The 22,862-nt window shown below is 42.9% G+C and overlaps 1 protein-coding gene across 1 annotated transcript in view; it reads right to left on the bottom strand.

Annotated features, from left to right (window-relative positions):
• Positions 1–11,735: 11,735 nt before the first annotated feature.
• LOC122798602 (1-aminocyclopropane-1-carboxylate synthase-like protein 1) overlaps positions 11,736–22,862 on the bottom strand; it is a 2,974,588-nt gene continuing 2,963,461 nt past the window's right edge. The window contains exon 14 of the mRNA XM_044067677.1: positions 11,736–11,985. Coding sequence (XP_043923612.1) covers positions 11,882–11,985 — 104 coding nt within the window. The 3' untranslated portion in view covers positions 11,736–11,881. The remainder of the gene's footprint in view (positions 11,986–22,862) is intronic.

Here is a 22,862-nt window from a genome sequence, read left to right as displayed (position 1 = left end):
TGATTTCCTCACAAACTGCTTTAGGGTGTTTAGATCCACGACTGGTCTTAAGTCCCATCTTTTTTTGGCACTAAAAAGAACCTTGAGTAAGTTCTGAACCCTCTCTGGTCTGGTGGGACCTCCTGAATGACTCTTTTGTCCAGCAGCTTCTGAATTTCTTGAGCTGCAGCTTCTCTCCAAATGGGTGGAATATCACAAAGCTTTCTTCTTTTGGAAGAGGGCTTTGGGAAAAAAGTATAAGGTAACCTCTGGATATAATATTTAACACCCAACAATCTTTTGTTATAGCAGTTCAGGCATCTGGGGGCAAGGACAAGCATACCCCGACTGCCTCCAGAGGCGAGCAGTCGGGCAGCACTTTAGGAGTGCTAAAAGGGTTTATCCAGAAAGGAATCGTGGAAATCCTGATTTTGCAGGCATCCTCTGGCAGGAGGATGGTGTCTTTCATTTGAACTCCCTCCTCTCCCTCTGAGGGAGTTATCCCCAAGTGAATCCTGGAAAGATCTCTGGGATTTACTGAATCCACATTTTCTTACTTCTTCTTTGATTCTTTGAAAAGGATCGCTGAGGGGTAGAAAAGCACATCCCTACATATGCAGTGTCTTTCCTTTCTGTTCACTACCGGAAAGAGTTTCTTTCACAGAAGGGCCAAACGAGGATGTTCTATCAAAAGAAGCACTGATGAAAGAAGACTTGAAAGGCTCTGTGAAATCAAATAACTACATCCAGACATGTTTCCTAATGACAATGCCTGAACTGGCAAGCCCATGAGGTGCATGAGAAATCAACCTGAAGGACTAATTGAAAATAAATGAAAAAGTGGCCAGCTGTGAAGATATTTTGTAATCCTCTGCAGACATGGACTCTTGAGAGAGATTTTGACTGTTTCTGGTCAAATCCCTCTGCAGTCTCGTACAGTGTGCCAAATAGTTCATGGATCTCAATGCAAATTTTGATGATGCAAACAAAGCACTTTCCAAGCCTGTCCAATGTGCTGGAGTCTCTGTTACAGGGGTGGACAGAGGATCTCTGTTTTGTTCATAGGTAGGTACTAGGCTATCGGCCCAAGGGCCTACATAAGCTTAGCCAACAAGGTTCCCTGGCTTGCGCCACCCAAGAAAGTTAGTTAACTCCTTCTTGGTGGTTGCCACCACAACCACTGCATCAACAGCAACTCATTTGCTCCAATGGCGCTTATCTTTTAGAGGAGCTAAATTTTGTCTGGACAGTGTGTGATAGGTTCAACAAAATAACAGAATCTGGTTCCTTCTATGCTTGGCAACAGACTAGGTTGATAAGCACATTAGCTGGAGGAATCACCCAAGACGTAGATGGGTCAGCACCAAAAGCCTCCAGAAAAGCCTCCAGAAATACTGACTTCTCAGGGGAAGCATTATTTGAAGACCAACCACCTTTCTGCTTAAGGATTCCCAAAATGTCTCTAAATGAGACGTCATCAGGTGGTGGTCTGGGGAGACCCTGCCCTTTGTCGAAGTCAGTATCTTTTGTGAAAGATTCCAAGGGGGAGTTTATGCACCTCCTTTCACATGTTCTCTTTCAGTGCACCTCAGCAGGATGTTCTGCGGAAGTGTCCAAAGAGAGGGGTAGTTCTTCCATGGGAAGTGCCTGGATGCTAGATGGTACTGGCTGAACCTGTGGAGTAGGTATGATGGAATCAGAGCTCGAAACCATAGAAGGGAAGGGTGTAGGATCCGAGGATGTATGAGAGAATGGATCTCTTAAATGAGAGAACACCCTCTCCACAACCTCGAAGGCAGATGGACCCAGAAAAGCCATGGCCGGCTGCACTGGAGCTGAGACTTCCCAAGCAGGCAGATCATGACTTAGACTGGATCTGTGCCTTGAGGAAGGAGTTGGACCCGAGATATCTATATCAGAGGCTCTGAGGGACAAGGATAGATCTGACATCAATGGAGTAGACCCTGGCCCCACAGATCTGATGCCAACACTTTGGTTCCAACACACATCCCGATGCAAAGAAACAGAAGCAGAACTGATCAGGAAAATCATCAAGGTCAAAGATGCAATTCTCTTCGGTTCTAACACTGGTAGTCTCTGAATTCTTGGGTCCTGTGGCTCTGAAAACAAAGGGCGGATTGAAGAAGGAGATATAACTGTATGGGCTGTGACAGGAAGACTCATGGATCCGATGGGAGACAAAGTCAGTAGAGGAACTTTCTCACCATCCTATCCACTTCTGCTTCAGAAAGACTCTTGGATGACCTGACAGATGAGGTAGTACACTGAAGTGTGGACTGTTTTCTCAGAGTTTGCATTACTGGAGATTAGAGCCAAGGAGAAAGTGTTGACCATGAATTTGAGTGAGTGAGCTCTCTGCATATAAGAAGTGCTAGGAGTAGGAGCTGATCTGACTTAGGATCCATAGTTTTTCTCTTCAAATCAGATGATGGAATCTCCGAGGATGAAGAAGCCTTCAGAGACTTTGGTGGAGATTGTTTCTATGTTCCGAAGAAGCCTTAGATGGTTTGCCAGAGTTTGAGCCTCGGATGAAGATGATGGCAGTAATAACCATTTGAGGAGTAGCTTGTTTCTCCCATCCACAATAGCCCTCAAATTAATCGCAGCAGAAATGGTACAGTCCATACCCAGATGTGCTGCTCCCAAACAATAAACACACTCCCTGTGGGCATCCTAGTTCATTATTTTGTGCCCACAGGAAGTGTATTTTTTAAAGCCTGTAGGCTTCTCAGCCATATTAGCTATTAATAACAAATGCAGTTTCTTTTGTCATTTGGTAATACTTTTGTGATATTAATTGACAACCTGCATTTTTTCATGCTGTTGATTTTTTGACAGGCACTTTGGTTAAACCTTGTAAGAGTGTTTGGGCTTGTGGGAGTTAGTTTGTGCATGCAAGTGTGTGTGTGTGTGTGTGTGTGTGTGTGTGTGTGTGTGTGTGTGTGTGTGCGGTCATTCTTAAAAGAGATATAAAAATACTGAAAGACAGAAACAAAAATTATAGTAAGAAGAACTTGGATTACTGCTATTAGTATAAGGGTCATGGCATCAGGTGAAACCTTTAGAGGATGCTGATGAAAACTGTTACTGATTTTTGCAATGAAAGCTGCACATATTGAGATTCAAAGTTATTTATAATGGCAAAAGAAAACACTAAAGGCAACAGAGAACAAATTCACAAGAAAATTAGCATAAAAACTTTTTAATCAACACTTTCGTGAGATAGACTTCATCAGAAATACAAACATAACCTGAAGTTTTATATATATATATATATATATATGTATATATATATATATATATATATATATATATATATATATATATATATATATATATATATACTCTGCTAACTAAAAAAAGAAGTTATGTACTCACCATAACGTTCCATCTGAGTAGTTGTACTTCATTTGTCTTCAACCTGTGGGTTACGGATCCGACTCGGGTCCGAGCCGGCAATTTCACAAGCATCTGCTCCAAGCTCCTCCCCTACCCATAATACACCACCACCTTCCTTCCCAGATCGAGTTTGCTACCTCATAAAACAAAGAACCTGATCGAACAAACCTTATTTCACCAACTTTTCTCAACTATAGCCGCAAAAGCACACTCTGCTACATACTAAGCCAGCAGGTTCGGAGGAAGGAGGGGGGATGGCTGAAGACAAATGAAGTACAACTACTCGGATGAAATGTTATGGTGAGTACATAAATTCTTTATCTGAAGTAGTTTACTTCATTTTGTCTTCAACCTGTGGGACAGAGTCCCCAGCTACCTATAACCTTGGGTGGCCCTCATGGAAGGATGTTCTGAAGCACTGCAGAGCCAAAGGATGCCCGGCCTCTAGATACCAAATCTACACTATAATGGAAAATAAAAGTATGAGAGGAGGACCAAGTACCCACGGAACAGATATCATCCAAGGACACCCTGGACCAGACGGCCGCTGAAGTAGCCATGGACCTGGTGGAATGGGCTCTAACCTGACCTGGAGGAGATAAACCCTTGTCTTTGTACACTTGAAAAATACAGAGAGAAATACATTTGGCAATAGTCACCTTGGAAATAGGTTTACCCAAAAATGGTTTAGAGAAAGACACAAACAACTGGTCAGACTTTCGGAAAGACTTGGTTCTGTTCTGTGTAAATAAAAATGTAGTTGTTTATGAACATCTAACAAATGCAACTTATATTCACCTTTATTTTTGAAATTTGGGAAGAAAACAGGTAAACTGATAGTCTGATGTTTGCCTCAGATGCCAATTTGGGAAGAAAAGAGGGATTGGTACGAAGAGAAACCCTGTCCTTGTGGACCATGTACGAGACCTTAACAGACAATGCCTGGAGTTCTGAGACACTCCTAGCCAAGGTGATAGCCACTAGAAAGGCTGGCTATCTTCCAGTACAGAAATTTAAGGTCTACTGTTGCAGCCGGTTCAAAAGGAGCAGCAACCAGTGCTGGCAACACCATGGTAAGTTCCCACGGAGGACTGCGATCTTTGACCGGGGATGCAAGAGAAAGGTACCTTTGATAAAGACTTTGCACAATCTGGAAGAAGCCAAAGAAGTCACATTTTTACCAACGTGGAAATTGGAAATAACAGTAAGTTGTACCTTCACTGTTGAAGAACGAGCCTCTTGTTGAAAAATGTTTGCCAAAAATTCAAGAATAGCCAGAATTGGTGCTGAGAAGGGATCCAAGTTTCTCTGAGAGGCCCAGATGGAAAAACACTTCCATTTGCTGTGTTAGATTTTTCTGGTGGAAGATTTAAGAGCTGCCACCAGAACAGACTTGACAGAAGAAGACAAACCGGGAGTCCTGGCAATTAAGGGAATTGGACCAACCAAGCTGTGAGCTTCAGACTGTCCAGGTTCAGATGAGGGACTGAAGGGTGACATACGAGATCTGGGTGAGGATCCAAAATCCAAGGAGGAACTATAAGATGAGACCAGAGGAAGGGTAACCAAACTTGGTGAGTCCAAAACGGGGCAATGAGGATGACTTTGCTCTCCAGTCAATGTGCTTTCTGTAAAAACTTTGGAACAAGAGGTAATGGAGGATAAGCATAAAAAAGACTGGGAGGCCAAGCCTGGACGAGAGCATCTCTGGGGGATTTCCCCGGCAGGGTTTCAGGGCAAAGAACTCACTGCATTTCGCATTGGAAGGAGATGTGACGAGATGGCAGCAAGGCTGACCCCACTTTAGAAAGATATGCTCTGCTACTGAAGGATTCAGAGACCACTTGTAAGGCATCATGATAGAACGGCTTAGCTTGTCCAAAAGAATGTTGGACTGTCCTGGAATGTGCATTGCTATCAGAAAGCAACTTGTGGAGATCACCCATTCCCAAACTCTCATGGCCTCGTGACAAAGGGGGTAGGATCTGGTCTCTCAGTTTGTTGATGTACCAGACCACTGTCATGTTGTCTGACTGAATTGCAATTGTTCCCAGAGGAAGAAAGGCTTGAAGGGCCTGCAACGCTAAAAGGACCGCTCTCATCTCTAGAACATTGATATGCAAACTGGTCTTGATCAGGGACCACGTGCCTTGGACTGTCCTTCCTGAGAAATACCCCCTCACCCTAGCTGGGAGATGTCCGTGGTCACTGTGGCTTGGGCTGGGGCCGCAAGAAATGGAAATCCCTTGAGTATGTGCAGAGAATGCATCCACCAAAGGAGGGATGTCCTGCAGTCTTTGCTTATGTGTATTGGATGTGTCAGTGGAAGATCGAGCATAGACCATTGTACCACAAGAGTCCACTGTAGTACTCGCATATGCAAATGAACATATAGAAGAAGTGTAATCGTGGCCACCATAGAGCTGAGGGCTCGCAACACTGTCTCCGCTGGCAGTAGATATGAGTGAAAAATGATAGCGATGTGCATTCCTACATTTCGAATTCTCTCTGAAGTTAGAAAGACTTTTGTCTGCAAGGTGTCTATCTGTACTCCAATGAACTCTATGACCTGGACAGGGTGTAGACGGGATTTGGCAAAAACTCTTGCCAAAAAAACGCTCAAAGTTACTCATAATACCCAGAGCTCGGAGATCACAATGCAAAAGCAAACGCGGCAAACAAGATCTTAGGGAAGGAAGGTGGTGGTGTATTATGGGTAGGGGGAGGAGCTTGGAACTCAGAACAGATGCTTGTGAAATTGCCAGCTCAGATCCGAGTTGGATCCATAACCCATAGGTTCAAGACCAAATGAAGTAAACTACTTCAGATCTTTAATTGCTCAATAAAAACAAATTAACTGATGAACAGTTAACAATGAACAATTAATTAAAAATTCTATCAATCAAAACAACTTAACCCTCTCAAGGAAAAAATATATGCAAGTCAAATGACCAGTTTCCTTTCAGCCAAAAAACACTTTATATTTATCACATCATTCAAACCTGGGGGGGGGCAGTCTGCCCCCAACTTCAACTGCCATACTGTTTCTTTTCTTTCCACTCTATTATTCAAATTCCCACAACTTAAATCTTTCTCCACATGTTCTAAAATAGAAAAAGTTATTGTTTTATATAAAGTACAATTAACATGTCTATATAAAGCATTGTCATCTTTACTTCTGATGGCATAATAATGTTCTTTAATATGTTTAAGTTTCTTGTAGTCATGCCTATATAAAAGGCTGGACATCCTGAACATAAAGCAACATAGACCACATTCTGAGTACTGCAGTTGAATCTACCAGGTATACTAATTGTATAGTTCAAATGATGTAAACTAACATAAGGACCTTCATGTATGTACCTACAGGTGTTGCAATTGTAGCACTTGTACATACCTTTGGACCTATCTGTGGAAGTAAGGGATATTTTAGTATCATCTTTTTCTAACATACTTTTGATACTGTTGCCTTTTTTATACATAAAATATGGTATCCTTCCCAAAACTTTGTGTAAATCACTGTTTCTCAAAATAATCTTCCAATTATTATGGATAACTGATTTAATTTTATAACTATCTACTGTTATAGCTGTAATACATCTAGGGGCTGCAAAAGGAGCATCAGTAAGATGGGTAGTATCTTTTACCACTAGTCCTTTAACTAAAATATGTGGAAAATCTGTTCCCCTTCTGTTCTTAATTTCTGAAGAGATTTTATCTAGTAACTCCAATGGGTAAACTCTATTTAAAAATAATTTAGTAATAAAATCAATTTCTTTAAAAAACTCCAAGTCTTCACTCACTATACGAGAAGCTCTTATGTATTGACCTTTAGGTATATTTTGCTTCACTGTACTAGGATGATTACTACGATAATATAGGTAATTGTTAACATATGTATTCTTTCTATAAATTTTACTAGAAAACTTTTGTTCAAGCTTATTCCAACTTAACACATCTAAATATTTTACTTTAAGGCCTGCCTCTTCAAGTGTGAATGTTAAAAAGTTACAGCTCGCATTAAGTTGGTCAAGAAATATACTATGTTGACAAATGGACCCTTTGTTGATGAAAAATAAATTATCAATGAATCTACTATAAAATAACACTTCAGAAAAAAGACTAATGCTGGGTAAAATTTTCTTTCCCACCAACCCATAACTAAACCAGCATAAGCTGTAGCTGCTGTAGCTTTAGCTTCCATTGCTACTCCTCTTAGTTGCTTGTAATATTTTCTGTTGAAAATAAAAAAATTGTTCAACAATTCCAACAATGAATTATGTCTTGACAGTACACAAATGTGAGTGTGGACACTAAACTGTTTAACAGACATCGAGTTTTCTGAACTACATCAACGTGTGCTTAAGTTTGGCTTTAATTTTGTACCTAGTAAATGAGCCAACTTAGCTAACACTTTGTTAGAACTTAAAATGTATATTAGAAAATTGAACCTTATGTACATTTTAAAAGATGTGAATTTTGATGTATCTAATACTGTTAGAAAGCCTTCTGTTTTTAATCCTGTGTTGCACAGTACGCTTAAAGTGTTTGAAGCCTTTTGTGAGAAGGATATGATTGTTCTTTAATGAGAAACCTGTTTATTCTTATTTCTACTTAAGTAGAGATGAAAGAAAAATATTAATGGAACTTAAAAGTGAACATGTCTTAAGGTTTATGAAGGCCGATAAAGGGGGTGGGATAGTAGTAATGCATACAGATGATTATAACAAAGATATGGAGGGCATTTTAAGTAATGAAAGTAAATATTGTGAAGTCAACTATGAAACTATTGATAGACATTATAGATTTATAAAATATTGTCTTTATGATTATTTTATGAATGGTGATGTAACAGCTGAGTTATATAGTTTTTTAACTGTTGACAATCCCAGAGTAGGTATACTTTTCGGTATACCTAAGATTCATAAGAATTTTGAACCCCCCTTTCGGCCTATAGTTTCCTCTTCAGGTAGTGTTACAGAGGGTATTTCTTTGTATTTGGATTCGATTTTAAACCCTTTCGTTCAATAATTACCCTCTTACACTAAAGATTCATGGTCTTTTTTGAACCAAGTGAGGTTGTTCAGTTTAGATAATCATTTTATGGAACATGATAGTAGCAACTTTTTATACTAACAGTTGTAGTTTCTTTATATACTTCCATACCTCAGTTTGGTAGGATTGGAATATGTGTCTAATTTCTTGTACAAATACACTACATGGACTGACCCTACCGTTAAGACATGTAATTCTTTGTTGGAATTGTTGGAGAACAACTTTTTTTTTATTTTCAACAGAAAATATTACAGGCAACTAAGAGGGGTAGCCATGGGAGCTACAGCAGTTCCATCTAATGATAGTTTAGTTATAGGGTGGGGGAAAGAGAAATTTTACCCACCATTGGTCTTTTTTCTGAAGTGTTATTTTATAGTAGATTCACTGATGATTTATTGTTCATCATCAAAGGGTCCATTTGTCAACATAGTATATTTCTTGACCAGCTTAATGTGAGCTGCAAATTTTTAACATTCACGCTTGGAGAGGCAGGCCTTAAAGTCAACTATTTAGATGTTGAGCTAAGTTGGAATAAGCTTGAACAAAATTTTTCTAATAAAATTTATAGAAAGAATACTTATGTTAACAATTATCTATATTATCGTAGTAATCATCCTAGTACAATGAAGCAAAATATACCTAAAGGTCAAAGCCGTTTCCACGGCTTTGCTCTTTCCTCCACTGTGGTGCAATCTCGGAGTTGGTATATTTAAGTTGGGGGTGTGGGGGCACAGCCCCCCACACTGGGGGGAATGTGGGGGCAAAACCCCCCCACATTAGAAACTGTTTGTAGTTTTTGTGTGTTTTGTGCTTTGTACTGGAACAGTGATTTTGTTTTCCCTGGGGAAAAAAAATTGCTGTTCATAGTCTTCGGGGTTTTCAGCTTTCGTGGATTTGGGTTTGATGTTATAACATTCAAAGTTTTGAGACTTCGATGTTATAATATAAACCTCATTTTGCTGGGGGTTTGAGACCTGCAGGAAGAAGATGACGGAGGTAATAATCCTTTGAGGACTAACTTGTTTCCCCTGTCCTCAACACTCAACACCCCTCAAGTTAAATGCAGCACAAATGGTACAGTTCGCACCCAGATGTGCTGGTCCCAAACAATAAATGCAATCCCTGCGGGCATTCGACTTTGGAATTTTGTGCATACAGGAAGTGCATTTTTTAAAACCTGTAGGCTTCTCAGCCACAGTAAGCTATCAATAAGACAAAAATAGGATAGATAAGAAAGTAAAATATAACTTTTTTTTTAACCAACACAAACTAAGTCTATAGAAACAGGACTACCAACAATCGTAGTTAAGAATACCCTGTCTATCTAGGTAATAAAAAAGGTATAAGAAAGGGTATATATATATATATATATATATATATATATATATATATATATATATATATATATATATATATACACACACACACACACAAAGAAAGGCACCAACAATGGTACATAAAAGTTACCTTGCTAAGGCAGAGAGGTAGCGATTAGAAGAAACCTGAAAAAGGGGGAGCTATAATCTTAAGAAATTAGGTTTTAATACTGCACTTACACAACCCAACAAAAAAGCTCAGATAGTGGATCCATGTCCATGTGAGATGATGGCAAATGAGATCTGAAGTACTGGGGATGGACTAGGGCATTATGGGTAGAGGAAGGAGCTGGAGAGTTGGATCTGAAGTCCATACAATGCAGCTAAGTTAGATGTGAGGTCCGATCCATAATCCATATAGTGAGGAAGAATGAAAAGGGCAACATCAGATCAACAACTATTTTTAAATCCGTGTTTTATTCATGACAAAAGAGCAGTTACTTTCCCATATGGTAGCATTCTAGTCAGAACAGTACCATAAACTAAGTGAGTAAGGCCTTAATGTTTAAACAGTTCTAACAGCATAACAAAACTTTGTCCAGCATTTCTGTTCTTCAGAAGTATCTGCCAGAATCTTAGACTGACAAAGCAACATTTTTATTCTTTTCTCTCTTCCTGTTTGTTAGCTAAATCACAGCCTACATAGTGTACTAACTGCATACAACACGCATACATTCTAATCCTACATTTTATTCTCTTTGTAGTCCCTACTTTTTTCATCACTGTAAACCTGGCATCACTACTTTCTGTTAACCAACATATAGGTACTGTATTACAAAGACTGCTGGTTTAGACAAACTAGCAAATTAGAAATTGCAACTTAAATTGCAACTTTTTCCCCCTTCTCTGGATTTAACTTATCTCCCTACCCATCTCTTTTGTTATGATTTACTGTCTCATTAAATGTCAAAGCAATCCCTCTGAGATGGTATCTTCCCTGCTAAATGAACACTGACTCTAATGTAACAAAGTAACATGTAAAACTTTGATTTTTACAGCAGAGCATGACCTGGCCTTCTACAGCTTCAGGCTCACACACAGTCCCCCCCTTCTCTCTCTCACACACACACACACTCAAACACACTGTGTCTGCCTGTGAGTTGAAAATCATATAAAACATCCGAGCTGCACATTTTTTCCATTTTTTTTTTTTTTTGCCAACTGAAAATAAATTATATACTTTCCTTTCAATGCATAAGTACAGACAAAGAACTCATGCCAGCACTGAAGCTTGAGTAACTGCAAAACCTACGTTGGTTCAACAAAAGGTATTATAGCATTCCTGTGTTTGTGTCTTTGTGTTTGCTGATAGTGGACAAATATGACATTTCCTATTTTTTTCTTCAAAGGAAGCAGGTTAGTTATAGAAGCACCTATTACAACATCCAGATCAGGAAAAAAGATGTCAGCAAGTCCTCTACTTCACTCTCCCAGTTGATTATCTTTACATGTAAACACACAGTTATACTTCTCATTATTCTGCTGTTTGCATCCTTTACTCATATCCTGGTCACACTTTCAGGAAGACGGGTGGACATGGAGTAAGGTAAAGGTGTCCACCACTTCTTTTATGGAAATATTAGCTGCCAATGTATGTAGTAGAAAGGACATTTGCAATAATTATTAGGACTTTGATGATTAGCACTGGGCAGCAGAAATAAGTTAAAGATGGAAGCATCCAGAGACAGAAGACCCTTTAAACCCAGAAGTCACTGAGATATTTATAACTTAATATTTTTGTTTGAAGAAGTGGAGCTTCTAGATGCACTGAAAACCTTCAGAAAAAAGAACACAGGAGCCATGCTAATGGTTTTCTGAAGAATTGCATAAGTTCTGCTTTTTCCTAAAAATTAATGCATAAATACTTGTAAAAATGGTTTCAAATAATCAGAACTGCATAAACTATGCCTTCTTTGAGATTTACTTTGAGTTTAGATTACAGATTAAATGGTTTATTACACACTGTGTTCTATAAGTGGGAACATCTCTGTACAATTTTAAACAGCATATATTTCATTATCACAGCAAATTCCCTACAATCAGTTTTCAAATTAGATAGTGATGCTCCACTTCCTGCGGTTGAGTTTGCTTTGTAACGCAGGAAATCCACATTCTTGACTGTGTGCTTGCAGTCCCTGATGAAGTCTCTGTAGACCTGTGGGTAAAATAAAGATATTACACACAAAGAAATCTTTTAAGGCCAGTGTAATCTCAAAAAATGCACAATCTGCAGACAAGTAAGATTTAATTCTCTATGTCCTTTTTTTTCCAAACTCATATACAAACTAACTTGAAGACATGCCCCAGGATTCAGTAAACCCTACACAGAGTGTAGGAATAGTGCAGCAGCTGCCTAATGCTAATTACCTCATTTGCTAGTGAAAAACATGCAAATGAGGTGAATTAGTGATTCAGCAAGTCTGTGCAGGAATAGTGTAAGAAGCAGAAATGTGCTCCATTACTAGCTGAACACATTTCTGCAAATTAGAAAATGGAGGCATGACAGCTCGAAATAAAGCATGTATTATATTTATTACTAGGCATGTCAATGGCCAAAGGTATGGCCATTGGCATGATAAATAGTTTTATTTTTTTTTTAAATAAAACTTTTTTTTTTTTTGCCGATCTCGGCTGTTTAAGCTTAGGGCAGCGGCGTGCAAACAGGATCGTGACAAAAAAAAGGGGGGGGGTCAATTTTTACAGAAATCATGCATTTTGCCATTATAGTCAATGGCATACAGAAGGAAAACAATACCAGGGAATAGTGGTTGCTAAGGGAAAAGGCCCAGTGTAAGTGTGATAACTATGGAGTAAGGCAGTGGTGTATGCAAATGAGGGGATTTATACTGAATCACAAATTTTAGACAGGAGGAGCAGCTAACATGAAAAGGGGGTGTGCCATGCTTGCTGTACGCCCATTGGAGCCCAGTGGCCCGTGTTTCCCTTAGCTAAGCACAGCTAAGGAAGGGTGTGTGTCTGAGGCTGTATTGTCTTATTCCATGACAAGCAAAGCGTGTTGGCATCCAGGGGAGGGCCAGTTCTGCTTAAAAGTGTTTACTTTAGCTAAACTGGTGTGCGCAGTGTGCACCGGGCCTAAAAAAAAGCAGGAAACAGCAGAACTGTTTACAATTGAGCAACGGGAATGCATGCCGTGAACTGAGGCTTAAACGGGGAGGAAATGGGAAGAGGAAACAGCAGAAGAAATGCAATAAAGGACAAAGTACAGTTGTGTACACTTACCATAAATGTAGATGTTCAAGTATATTCACTGTTGCAGTCATCACATTTGGGTTATCCCCGCCAGGGTAGTCCTCGCCCGGCCTGAATACCAGAGGCTTAGTAATTCTGCATCGGTTGCTGTCGCTTCAGGACTGACATCAGGTCTTTAGTATAAAGTAAGGCAGCCAATGCCATTACATCAGTTTTTCTTGCCCTAACCTGTCAGGAGCCCCCAAGTGGGAGCCAGGTTCTGGTGGAAGAACCCCATCAGTAGAAAGTAAATACCAATATGTCCCTTGTAAGGAAAGAGAAGAAAGAAGAGGGGGATGGAGGGAAACCAGGACTGCAACAGTGAAAACACTCGAAAACATCTACATTTGTGGTAAGTATACACAACTGTACTAAGTTCTTCGTGTTTCACTGTTGCAGTCATCACATTTGGGTTATTTCCCAAAGCTGACGAAAAGGGTGGAGGCAGTCAAGGAAACTAGGGGCTAGCTAGAATGCCCTGCAAGACTGACGAGGCAAAAACCTGCCCTGGATTTGGAGAAGATAGGCAGGTGGTAATGTTTGGTGAAGGTGTAAAGAGATGTCCAAGATGCAGCCTCCAGGATGTCCCTGGTGGGGGCTCCTCTGAGGAAAGCTGCAGAGGTGGAGGCTGCTCTGGTAGAGTGAGTCCTGACCCCCTTGGGGGGAGGCTTTCCATGTTGTTTGTAGCAGAAATGGATGCAGTGTGCTATCTATTTGGAAATGGTTTGTTTGGAGATGGCTTTGCTCTCTGCCCCTGCGGCAAAGCTAACCAGCAATTGATCAGACTTTCTGAGTGATTTAGTCCTGTCTAGGTAGAAGCTGAGCTGTCTGTGCATATCGAGAGTCAGTATCCTTCCCCCCCTTGTTCTGTGGGTTTGGGAAAAAGGTGGGCAAATGACTAGATTGAGAGCCACACTGGACACCACCTTGGGCATGAAGGATGGGTTAGTCCTGAGGGATATCCTGTCAGCATGGAAGATGATGAATGGTTCCACAGCCATGAGTGCTTGCAGCATGGAGAACCTTCTGGCTGAAGTGATGGCCAGAAGGAAAGTTGTCTTCCAGGAGAGATATTTTAGCTCTGCTGTAGAGGCAGGTTCAAAGGGGGGAGGGGGAGTTTTTCCAACACAAAGTTAAGGTCCAAAGCTGGGGCTGGTGCTCTTCTGGGTGGCTCAAGTTGCTAGCCCCTCTTAGGAATTGTTTGATCAGAGGGTGTGAGAAAAGGGGCTGCTCAGTGGGAAAATGAGCAGAGATAGCAGAGGCATACATTTTAATAGAGGAAGAGGAGAGTCCATTGTGTAGTAGGTCAGCTAAGTAATCCAGCGTGGCAGGGAGGGAGGGCTGTGCCATATTGGCTCCCTTAGCCTGAATCCAGGTGCAGAACCTTTTCCATTTGTCAGCATAAGACTTCCTAGTGCTAGGGCCTCTGGCCTCATGTATAACATCTAGAACGTTTTGCTGAGGTTGGCAGATTGATTGAGAATTAGGGAATAAGCCAAGCTGCCAAACTGTCTGCAATTGGGGATGCATGAATTTCCCTTCCCTCTTGGTCAGGAGGTTTGGAATCTGAGGGAGATGCCAAGGTGGCAGAGGGGACAGGCTGCGCAGCAAGGGGTACCAGTGCTGGCGAGGCCAGTCTGGAGCTATAAAAATTGTCCTTGGTTTTTCCTCCTTTATTTTGAGCAGTACCCTGGGGATGAAAGGTAGTGGAGGAAAGGCACAGACCGATAGATTGATGGAGGGAAAGGACAGGGCATCCACTTTCCAAGACATGCAGTGATGCTCCCTGGTGCAGAACTTGCTGAGCTGATGGTTGGTGTGGGAGGCAAAGAGGTCGACCTTCGGGGTGCCCCATTTCTGAGTTATTAGGGCAAAGGTTCTTCTGTTGAGCTACCAGTCATGTGGGTCCAGAAGATTTCTGCTTAAGTGGTCCACCACAGAGTTGAGAAAACCCGGTAGGAACTGTGCTAACAGGTGGAGTTTCATGGCAGAGGCTGTATGCCAAAGGGTCATGGCCAGCCTACATAGAGGGTAGGACTGTGCCCCTCTCTGCTTGTTGATATAACACATCACAATTGTGTTGTCTGTTGTGATCAGGAGAGCCCTTGGGGAGAGAAGGGGCTTGAAAGCTATCAAGGTGTGCTGAACAGCTATCATCTCTTTTTGGCTGATGTGCAGATGGATTTGGTGTGGGATCCACTGGCCCTGTATGCGCCTGCTGTTTAGGTGTGCACCCCAGGCATAATCTGATGCATCTGTGGTGAGGGTCTGGACAGCGTGGAGTGGTGAGAAAGGTAGTCCTTTGTTGAGGGAGCATGCTGTTGCCCACCAAAGAAAATCTTTTCTGAGGCAAGGTATTATAGGTATATGAGTCTCCAGGTCTTGACAGTTTTGACACCAAAGGCTTTTTAGGTACCACTGAAGTTTCCTCATCTGCAGTCTGGCATATGGAACCCCAGAGATTGCAGGATTTTCCTTGCAGATAGTTGGGGTCTGGTGGCTAGTTGAGAGAAGCAGGCTGTCAGGAAGGTTTGCTTTTCTGATGTAAGGAATGCCATCTGGGATGCTGTGTCCAGGCTTGCTCCCAGGAATATAATCCTCTGGGTGGGTACCTGTTTGGATTTCTTTTCGTTGATTGTGTACCCTAGGGAGGTTAGTAGAGACTTCACAAAGGCCAGGTACCTGAGCAGCTTTTTCTGGCTGTCTGCCTGAATTAGGCAGTCTTCTAAGTATGGGTAAATCTGGATATTCCTTTGCCTGCAAAAGGCAATTGCTGGAGCCAGACATTTTGTGAAAACTCTGGGAGCAGTAGATAAGCCAAAGGAAAGCGCAAAGAACTGAAAGTGCGGAGATGCTGCCCTGAAACGGAGATATTTCCTGCATGATTCCCTGATAGGGATATGGAGGTAGGCCTCCTTTAGGTCTAGGGTGACTAGCCAAGCATCCTTGGAGAGCATGGGCAGCAGCTGCTGGTGGGGCAGCATTTTGAATTTTGGGATCACCAAATTGATCCCAATAGAATGGATAGCTGAACCAGAACTAGTCTGGAGTAGAAACCTTGGTCTTTCTGTTCTGTAGGAAATTGCTCTACTGCCCTCATAGAGAGCAGGGAAAAGACTTGCTTTTGCGCCTCTACCCACTGATTTTGAGGTAGATCTGGGAACCATTTTGGGGTTGGAAGGGTGTGGAAAGAAAATGTGTATCACTGGGACACTATGTTGAGAACCCAGCGGTCGTTGGTAATGGTGGCCCAGGTGTTTGCATGAAAGGAGAGTTTTCCTCCTAGGGGTAAGTGAAGGTGGGCAGAGGGAGGGGATGGGGAAGGAGAGTCATTGCGAGTTCTTACCACAAGGGGTGGCTTAGAACTCCCTGGTTTTGAAGTGAAGGTTGTCCACTGCTTAGATCTCTGCATTCCCTGCGGCTGTTGTCTGTGGAGTCTGGTTCCCCAGGGTCTGGGCTGAACTGACTTGGTGGAAGCAGGAAAGGACCAGTGCTTGGATGGATAATGCCTGCTGAACCTGGGTGGCTGGACCTGTAAGAAATCCTTAACTGTCTGCATAGATTTTGTTTTTTCTTCCATCTTTTTTAAGGCCTCTTCTGCCTTAGTGCCAAATAAGTTGTCTTTGTGCAAGGGGGCATCCAACAAATTAGATTTAACATGGTCTGGCAAGGGCTGTTCCTTAAGCTATGCATGCCTTCTAAGGACAGAACCGGTGACTGCTGCCCTGCAAGAAGCTTCTAGGGCATCAAAACCACAGTGCAAGGTGTGTTTACTTACTTGACTTGCAGAATGCATTAACTCTTGTAACTCTTTAGATTCTGGACAAGCAAGAAAGGAAGACATTTTTTGTTTGAGGAGTTCCAGGGTATGTTGCTGAAATTTTAGCATACTGAACTGGCAATTTAGTGCTCTGATAGCAAGAGTAGGTTAGGTGTATACCTTTTTACCCCATTTGTCTAGTGCTTGTGAATCCATATCTGAGGGGGAGGGATTCTTTGCAGAGGTTGATTTAATTCCTTTGGGCCCTTGAGAAATTACCTCAGGGTCAGCAGTAGGATTTTTAAAAATAAATTTGTGTGAGTCAGGGACTCTGTAATACCTGTCTGGTTTTCTGGGTGCAGGAGGGAGGGTGTCAGGAGTCAAGCTGGATTCCAGGAAAACATCCTCCACAACATCCAGGACTGGGGGGATAGCCAGGGGTCTGTGCTGTGGAAGATCTAAGAATTCCCTGAGTCTCTTTTTAGACTGAGGGTAGTCCTGACTTTCCTATTGGAAATGCTCCCTTAAGGTGTGAAGGGTTTCCCCAAAGGAAAAATCCTCTGGGGGAGAGGCTGAAAGAATGGAATCCTCTGCATTAGAATCCTCATAAGCAGAGAGGATTTGCCTGTCTTCATACTTAGATGCATCAGAGTCATCGGACTCCTGTTCAGACAAAACCACAGGGGACAAATCTCTTTTTCTTTTGGAAGGGGTAGCTTGGCTTCCCCTGATCAGCATGATAAGGTCTTCTGCCATTTTAAGCATTTGAGACTGAGGTAAGGAAGCAGGTGCCTGAGATTGGGTTGTCGGTTTCTTGAGTGTGGTTCGTAACCTGGGCCTAAGAAACTCGGTAGTTTTCGAAAGAATGGTAGTCGCGAAAGAATTTGTCGGTTTGTGTTGAGAATTGGTAGTGCGAAGGACTTCCTCAGAAGTCGGTGCCTGCTCAGTGGCTCTGGACCCATCCAAGGTAGAGACGACCGCAGGATCCTTAGTCGAAGAAGAGTTTTGCGGCATACCAGACTCTAAAAGGGTCTCAGTAGCAGCCTGCGAATCCACAGAAACAGGCATCAGGGGCTGCGAAAGCACCTCATTGAGGACCGGAGAAATGATGACTAGCTTAACGGGAGCGTGTCGGTAGGTTTGGACCTGTGCAGTCTGTCTCTGTCTTTATCTTTACGTTTTTTCGGAAGATCTGCTGTCGGATGGCTTACCGAAGCCATATCGGAATTCGAGGACTGTAAGCAAAAATATCTAGCTCCAATAAGGCCCAATGACGTATGGCTCTGGCGTTGAACAAAGCACAGAAGTGACAGCAGGGGACATTGTGGTCTGGGCCTAAGCAAGTGATGCAGTAAGAATGAAAGTCTTGGTGTGGCATTTGCTTTCCACAGTTGAGACAATTGTTAACTTTTTCTGACATTGGTTAGTGCAAGAAAAAAGAATCCCCAACAGGGTACTTAGCTTTAGAAGACTTCAGTTTCAATTTGGAAGACAAAACTCAGGTAGTGGCCGACTGGCACTTGTGCAAACTGCTTCTGCTTCGGGCTCCATGACAAGAAAGACTGATGTAATGGCATTGGTGCCTTACTTTATACTACTGATGACCTGATGTCAGACCTGAAGCGACAGGAAATGATGCAGAACTACTAAGCCTCTGGTATTCAGGCCGGACGAGCGCTACCCTGGCAGGGATAACCCAAATGTGATGACTGCAACAGTGAAATACGAAGAACATCTACCATAGCTGGCGGGTGGAATGTATCAGAATCAGCCAATTACACAGGCAGTAGCCCATCACATTACTTTAAACTATGCAAACATCTTTCAGTCTGTTTTTTCCCACAAACTCTACACCACTGGTGTACACATTTGGGGGAATTTTAAACTGACAAAACTAACAAAAATTGTTAGAGGCTGATGTTGCTTTGATCTATCAGTATGTGCTAGAGACTGAGGGTGGTGAGGAGGATAATGCTGACAACGAACTCAGACCAAGGAGGAGGAGAAGAGTGTTCAGACCCAGGGTAACCTACCAGGGGGCTACATGATCTGGAGACAGTAGAGCACTAAAGGATGGACAGGGACATACTTCAGAAACTTGTTGAGCTGTGCTGGCCTCATCTCAGACCCAGAACTAACAGAGGGGAATCCATGCCAGTGGATACCAAGGTATGTAGCCTTAAGAATGCTAGCTACAGGTACTTTCCAAAGACCATCTGGGGGACATCATGGGAGTCTCACAGGCATCTGCATCTAGGATACTCCACCAGTTCCTGGATGCCATATGACCACATGCCGCTGAGCACATTTACTTCTCCAGCATCCGTGAGGAGAGGACCAGCAATATGCACCTCTTCCACTGTGTAGCAGAATACCCAGAGGTACTGGGTGCCATAGACTGCACACACATCCACATCAAAGCACCACCCAATGACCAGGGTAGGGTCTACCTAAACCGCAAGGGGTTCCACTACAACTGCCAGGTCGTGTGCGATGCCCAGGGCATTATCATGAATGTGTGTGCTGTGACCCCTGGAAGCTATCACGACTCCCACATCTGGCATTCGTCACAGCTGTATCAGGTGTTTGCCAGTAGGGACATCCCTTCTTTAGCTATGTTAGAAACCTAGGAGGAAACTCCCAGATATGCTCAGAATTAGTTCAAAATGATAGAGGATTGTAGCCCCCAAACATCTGTGAGAACTGCCCTCACTAACCCATACATCACAAGATGGGTTGCAAAACTGGCTAAGTGAGAAGAACCAGGGTCAGTCAGCTTGCTGCCATGTCAGACTCAAAGCCTGTCGACAAAGTTTGCAGATGACTGCAAACTGGCCATAGTATAAAAAAACACATCAGACACAGATATCCTCCAGAGGGCCTGTATCTGACCAGACACCTGCTGCAGCTTGAAAGGCCCCAACTCCAGCTCTATTCAGTCTCATACCGCTGCTTCAGAGGTGACCCTGCTGACATATATAAGGGCCATGTCACCCAGATTTGATGAATATGTCATCACCCAGAGACTAAATCCCGGTACATGTGAGGCAGAGCACTCTTCTGGCCTTGTCAAAGAGGAATCTTGACCAATGGATGGGAGATTGCAGATATACAGGAGGGATTACTTCAGTGTCACTGCTTGACAGAGGATAGGCAAAATGATAGGCATAGTTTTATATTCAACTAAAGGGGTGGCTAACTATATGCTACCTAATGGCCAGGGCTTATGCTGCAGATAGCCTAGTATGAACCTATGAACCTATGAACCATATGACCACCTGGTGGGGGATGCTGGCTACACACTGGAGCCGTGGCTGATGACACCCATCAGAAATGCACACAAACCCACACAAGAACGCCATAATGAGGCACACGCACAAACCAGGATCATTAATTGAGCGTGTGTTTGGGATGCTCAAGTCACGGTTCTGCTGCCTTGACATATCTGGTGGAGCCTTGCAGTACTTTCCAGCCACATGTGCACACATGTTCATAGGATGTGCCATGCTACACAATATGTTCCTGTGGAAACAGCTGCAGGTGGAACAAAATGGGGAAGGGCCACACAGCCCCCACCCCCACCATTGCCAAGGTCTCCACAGGCACAGAGAGACTCAGGGGAGTAACATCCCCAGCCTACCCCTGTAGGCAGATGGAAGCGTGCCCAGTATGCCCCGTCCTAGGCAAAGAGGCAATGCATAGCACATACACCGACACAGTAGGGCCTGAATGCCTGAACTCTCTCTCTCTCTGACTCACACACACAGTAAAATGGATGCCAAACATCACACCACCTATACCTTACCATGTACAGGCAGTGTATTGTGTGCATCCAACATAGTCATCCCTCAAGCACCATCCTCATAACAGCCTCAGGCACAAGGTAAGTCAGTCTCCTTAACAAAATAAATGAATGGAGTGGAATGTTCTGATAGCATATCTATAGTATTGATTCAAGCATGCAAGGGAATGGGGTGGCTTACTGGGATAGCAACAAAAAACTGACAGATCTGTGGGACAGCAGGAAGTGTAGTCCCAGTACTGGCCTACCCACACTATGCAGTACCACCCTAGTTGACAAATACCACTGCAGTATATGTAGTGAGCCAAATAATGGGGGGGGGGTCATAGGTCACATGCAAGGATGTCAAAGTGGGGGACCCATACCCACCTCCAGCCTCACCCAGCAAATCAGCTGTAGAAAACCATACAGAAATGTCTAGCAAAGGCTCCCACATGGTGACATCCGTGAAATCCCCACCTACAGACTTTTACACACAGATATCACAGCAGGTCTGGCAGTGGCACTATGGCTTTGAAAGGTAAGAAGTTTGAAATTACAAATGTTTATGCCAGAACAATCTGACCTGTGGTCGATACTGTTATGCCTGTAATCTCTAAGATAGGGCACACCAATATGCTAAATGGGACCAAAATGTTCAGCAAACATAAGCACAGTCTCTGCAAATGTGTATTGTGTACAGCTGTGTCACCCCCCATAGTGCCGTAGAAATGCAGTAACATGTCCCTAGCCTTAAGCAGCATCCAGAGTGATGGCTCAACACAAACAGAAAGCAACTGTCAGTAACACTCATAGTCAACTTACTGGTGCCATCCCAGGGTTGTCCACTGCCAGCAGCCTGGGAACATATGATCAGCAGTATGCACTGCTTTGCTACAGATGGCCTGCATCTTTCACACTTGGCCTACAGGCCTGTGGCAAATGCCCATGCCTCACCCACAGTGCCCTATTAGGGAGTGCTGTGGGGTCCATAACACCAACATAACAGAGTCTACAAAATGCAAAGAAAGGCCATGCTGCTAACTGCTAGTAGAAAACCAACCAGTGTCAAAGAGCCAGAAATCTGGACAAAGCTATGAATAATGGGGTGAAAAAGGTCCAAAGAGAAGGACAACTTTGAAATACTGCTCTAATAATGTTATAAAGTTGATGGAATGATTGCAGTAGCATGGAATGTCTGATGGGTATGAAGTCTGAAACTGCAATGTCAACTGTCAGTAACATCTGACTTCAACCCTGATTGACATGCAAAACACTTCTCCTTGAAAACCACACTCATGTGGGTAACCAACAAGATATATGAGTCATGAATGTGGACATTCTGTGATACTCTGTACAGTCGACAGGTAGGACTAGGAGTCTAAACATGGGAATGCACTCACGGCAGGCTGTCCTAACCCTGGAAGATGGTGACATGTCTGCACCCACAGAATCCTGTCCCACACCCATAGGGAGTAACACACCCTTCATTGATCACTCATCCTATGCAACATCCTGACCCCAAAATGTGGCCATCCAAGCAAAATTAGGTGGGCCATACATATATGTAAGACACACACACACACACACACATAAACACACCTCCAGGCTGGTCAAACAGTCTGACACACACAAGAACCTCCAAGTGCAGTCAACTTTGGAGAAGACCCCTATGCAAAGTACTGGTAGCTGTAGGCAAACATATCTGACCCAGGACCCCACCCCAATATCTTATCTCCTACAAATCTATCCGGAGTCTGCCTGTCACCCTTGATCCTGTCTGACTTATATTACCCAACTGTGGGAATCAGACCATGACAGAACAGAAATGCACAGAGATTCCACCATTGAAATTATATCACCAAGGTGCTGGACCATTTCCACAGCTCCAGCAGTCAATTGCACATAGGCACACCTCTCAACAGGCTGGATTGTGCAAGAATACCTAACATTTGGCCCATAATTTTGATGTGCGTATCATCCATCCTGTATTCCTCTGGTAAATCACTGTAATGATCTGAGGGGGTATGTCACGAGGTACTGAAACAATGCATGACAGTGTCAAATGGCATATATGTCAGATGTCTGCTAAAACAAGCCCTGTAACCCTGGCAACCCATACATTACTGACAGAAATAGTCACAATCACCGTATGACCCATTGTCTCCCCATGTTGATTGGCTATCTCCAGATATCCTGCACTAACAGGTTGAGAGGTATGGCTGTAGCACAAAACAAACTG

Source organism: Protopterus annectens, chromosome 3.part1 (genome assembly GCF_019279795.1).
Source record: "Protopterus annectens isolate FY-2018-M chromosome 3.part1, PAN1.0, whole genome shotgun sequence".
Classification (NCBI taxonomy): domain Eukaryota; kingdom Metazoa; phylum Chordata; order Ceratodontiformes; family Protopteridae; genus Protopterus; species Protopterus annectens.
This window is presented reverse-complemented; position numbering and strand designations above follow the sequence as displayed.